The sequence below is a fragment of the Dipodomys ordii genome, unplaced genomic scaffold (assembly GCF_000151885.1).
Source record: "Dipodomys ordii isolate 6190 unplaced genomic scaffold, Dord_2.0 Scaffold140, whole genome shotgun sequence".
NCBI classification, from domain to species: domain Eukaryota; kingdom Metazoa; phylum Chordata; class Mammalia; order Rodentia; family Heteromyidae; genus Dipodomys; species Dipodomys ordii.
In genome coordinates, this window is record NW_012267356.1 from 5,676,005 (window position 1) to 5,679,747 (window position 3,743).

The window sequence follows — 3,743 nt, forward strand, 5'->3', positions numbered from 1 at the left end:
ACACCTACTTTGAGTGTGAAGATCAAACACCAGTACTGTAAAAAACAAAAACAAAAAAGGCAGAGAAAAGGAATATAGTTGAGATCAATGAATATGAGTGCTTACATGAACTTGCACATAGCCTCCTTTCCTCTTTCTCTCATTTTCTCCTCTCTCTATCTCTCTCCTTCCCTCCCTCTCCCCCCTCCCTCTCCCCCCTCCCTCCTGCCTCAGAATCTCAAGTGTTTTCTTAAGGAAGAAAGATTAAGTACTGGGGCAGTAATCGTGCAGAGAATGGTATTATTCATAACAAATCTTGTGTAACCTTTTAACTCTTTTTGCTATGTACTTTTATCAAAGGATAAAGGCAGAACTTTTAAAAGATTAATTCAAAGTGAATACAAGAAAATACGTAGCATCTGCTGCCACACATATTAAAATTATTTTTTTAATAAGAATTTTAAGACAGGATTTCTAGAAACACCCACTTAATCAAGTAGATCAGAAAGGATTGAAGGAGATGGGAGCAATGGAATGAGCCAGAAAGTCAGGAATATGTATTTTCAGAAAAATTTAGACCAAAAAGTTGCACAGGCCTGAACAGAGCAGTTGAGCTGATCCTAAGGTTTGTTGGTCCAGAGAGCAGACCATACAGAGGAGAAAGGCAGGAGAGAAGCTGTAAGCACAAATGAAAACAGTGTATTAGGTATCTGTTCACTGTTTTAGTAAGGATTCCTTTTTCTGCTTGTTTCTATATCCCAAGTTTCCTCTTGTTATCTGAATGTCAAAAATAACTGGATGCTGTTAATTCCTTTCATATCCCATTCTAAGATCCTAAAAGCCAAAGCAGTTTTCCCATAGATTTCACCTGGAGTTTTGTCAGCTTCCTGCCGATAGTCAGGAAAGGCTTCTGCCGGCCCATGCTTTGACCTGGCCTCCTTGTTTGACTTTCTCCTGAAAAGATCACTTGCAAAATTCAGTTATAATAAAGCATACCTTGAGTTCAAGGTTGTGGCCAAAGGAGGGGTTTCACACATAACACGTAACAGTTATTGAATGGCTGGTTCTGGCGATATGCTAGACATTGAAAACTCAGATCAGAGGAAGTTTGACTCATTTGTAATAAAACCTTTCCTGATATCTTTATTAATATTTAAGCCATAAAATGTTTACCTTATGTATTCAGAATGAAATATAATAGGACAAGAATAAAGGGACACAAACTGAGCACTAGGGGCTCACGTCTGTAATCCTAGCTACTCAGGAGGTTGAAATAAACAAACACAAAAATGAAGTCTTCTGTCAGAATCACAGCATGTGAGGATAAGATTGAAATGCCTGACTTTTAATCTGCTATGTCACTTTTTTAGGTCTGTGACTGCTTAATACCTAACTACTGATTGGGTTAAAGGTTAATACAGATCAGTGAGTTATCACCCCAGAATTATCTTTGCTTCTTTGTCTATAATACTTGGGTGGAAATTTCTTTTGTTGAAAATCTGAAGTGGAGAAAAGTCTACATTTAACATTTTCCTCTTCCAGAATGGCCAAGGACTCAAGGTATCTTGATCACTATCTTTTTGTCTGTGTGGGATAATTTGGAATTTAACTGCTCATGTTAGCAGGTGCTATGCTGTGTCCTGACCATTACATTAGGCTGAATCCCCAGAGTCTCTTGGAGAGGGAAAAGACTTCATGGCGGTTTTCATTCAGAGAATTCCTAAATGAAACGCAAAGGTATAGTTTTATTCATGCTAAAAAAAGATCTTGCACTAGGTTGAACTGAATTGGCATAGCTTTTAAGCTGAAATGTCTCAGGGCTTGCTGCCCTGCCTTTCATCATTTATCAATTCCAGATCTGCTGAGACACAGCTGGCTTTCAGTTACCCGTGGCATCTGCTCAGCAGAGCTCACCTGAGCAGCTGAAAGGTAGAAACAATCTTGGGAGCCCCTTTTTCATCATTTGCAATAGCTTCCTCCTAGAAAATGGCAACATTTAAATCACTACCATTTTGTTCCCTTTCTCTCCCCTTGCCAGGCATCTGCAGGCAGCAAAGTGACCAAGTAAGTTCTACAATCTGTGTGAAGTCCTAGGAGCCCACTTCCAGCCAGTCCACTTTCCATGGCATGATTGCAGTCAATGGCCTTCATTTCTACATCTCCTCTTTGTTGTTTCTTTAGCTTTTATTTATTTATTATTTATTAATTTTTTTTGTCGGTCATGGGCTTGAACTCTGGGCTTGGGCACTGTCCCTCAGCTCTGCAGCTCAACACAAGCGCTCTACTGCTTGAGCCACAGCACCACTTCTGGTTTTCGAGTGGTTTATTGGAGATAAGATTCTCACTTGAACCCCAAGATAAGTATTCAAATGATTTTTTCTTTCATGCGCTTGTTTCTAACATATTTATAAGATTATTTCTTTGTTGCTTTGTATGTTCCTCCCCCTCGGTATAACCCCTGCTTTCACTGTATTTGATGTTGGTATAATTTGTGGAGGGGAAGGGAAAAAACAAATTCTTTAAATAGGGATACAGGTGGACCCATTGCAAGATGTACAAGTCGTTATGTCAAAAAAAGAACTTTACGGGGCTGGGAAGGTGGCTCAGTGGTAGAGTGCTTGCCTTGTATGCTCGAGGCCCTGGGTTCGATTCCTCAGCACCACATAAGCAAAAAGAAAAAAGCCGGAAGTGGCGCTTTGGCTCAAGTGGTAGAACGCTAGCCTTGAGCTGAAGAGCTGAGGGACAGTGCCCAGGCCCAGAGTACAGGCCCCACGGCAGGACCCCCCCAAAAAAAGAACTTTACAAGTTTGGGGGGGGAAGGATTGAGTAAAGGGGGTGGGGCAATGGGAAGGGATGGGAAGGGAAACATAGGAGGAGGCAACAATGCTTGATAAGAAATGTACTCATTATCTTGCCCATGTAATTGTAACCCCTCTGTAAAAATAAAAAAATAAAAAAAATAATTAAAAAAAAAAAGAGTCTGACAGACTTTCCCACCTGAGCTGGCTTTGAACCACTGATCCTCCTGAGTAGCTAGGATTACAGGTGTGAGCCACTGGTGCCCAGCTAGCTTTTATTTTTAAATCTGTTTCAAGATTTCTTTTTGCTATATGTTAAGCATCTGATCACCTTATCTCTTTTTGAATGGAAGGGCCAAAACTGTGGCTAATTTATCATGATCTCGTTCAAAACCAGGAAGGATTATAGTCCAAAATTTGCCAAATCAAATAGGTCTTAAATAGTCCTGAGCAGTTCCTTCTGGGACTCCCAAAAACCCTATGGGGGAAAGATCAGGCTGAAGGAAACCACTGTTGTTGTTAGTTTGCATTGTTTGGGCCTTTGTTTTTCTTTTTGAGGTACATGAATGATATGAACAACTAAAAGTGAAAATTAAGTAAGAAAAATATAAATAATAATCTCATCTGTTTATATCTGAAATTGTTACTTTAGGATCTAGTTTTATTTGCCCTATTCTATAAAATAAACATTTTAAAAATAAAATCTATTATATTCATTCAACTGTTCCTTTTTAGAGGTACTGGAGATTGAACTCAGGGTATTTCAGTGCTCTCCTAGTTGCGTTTTGTCTCCAGTTCCTTTTTTTTCCCCTTATTTTCAAGTTTTATCCTTGGTTTATCCTTGGTTATTTTCACTTTTAAGTCCTGACTGTCGTACCATCCTCCTACTTTTATTTCCTCAGTGTTGTTGTGAAGGACAGGTACACACCACTACACCCAGTCATTGTTTTCTCTCATAATGGGAGC

At 39.4% G+C, this 3,743-nt stretch overlaps 1 protein-coding gene across 1 annotated transcript in view; it reads right to left on the reverse strand.

Moving 5' to 3' along the window:
- The window catches only part of Rfc3 (replication factor C (activator 1) 3, 38kDa), a 29,662-nt gene extending 27,532 nt beyond the window's left edge, over window positions 1-2,130 (reverse strand). Inside the window, exons 1-3 of the mRNA XM_013031452.1 lie at window positions 2,041-2,130; window positions 1,894-1,958; window positions 775-933 (exon numbers count right to left, since the gene is read on the reverse strand). Of these exons, the coding sequence (XP_012886906.1) occupies window positions 775-933; window positions 1,894-1,958; window positions 2,041-2,130 (314 nt within the window). The remainder of the gene's footprint in view (window positions 1-774; window positions 934-1,893; window positions 1,959-2,040) is intronic.
- Between the last annotated feature and the right edge of the window lie 1,613 nt (window positions 2,131-3,743).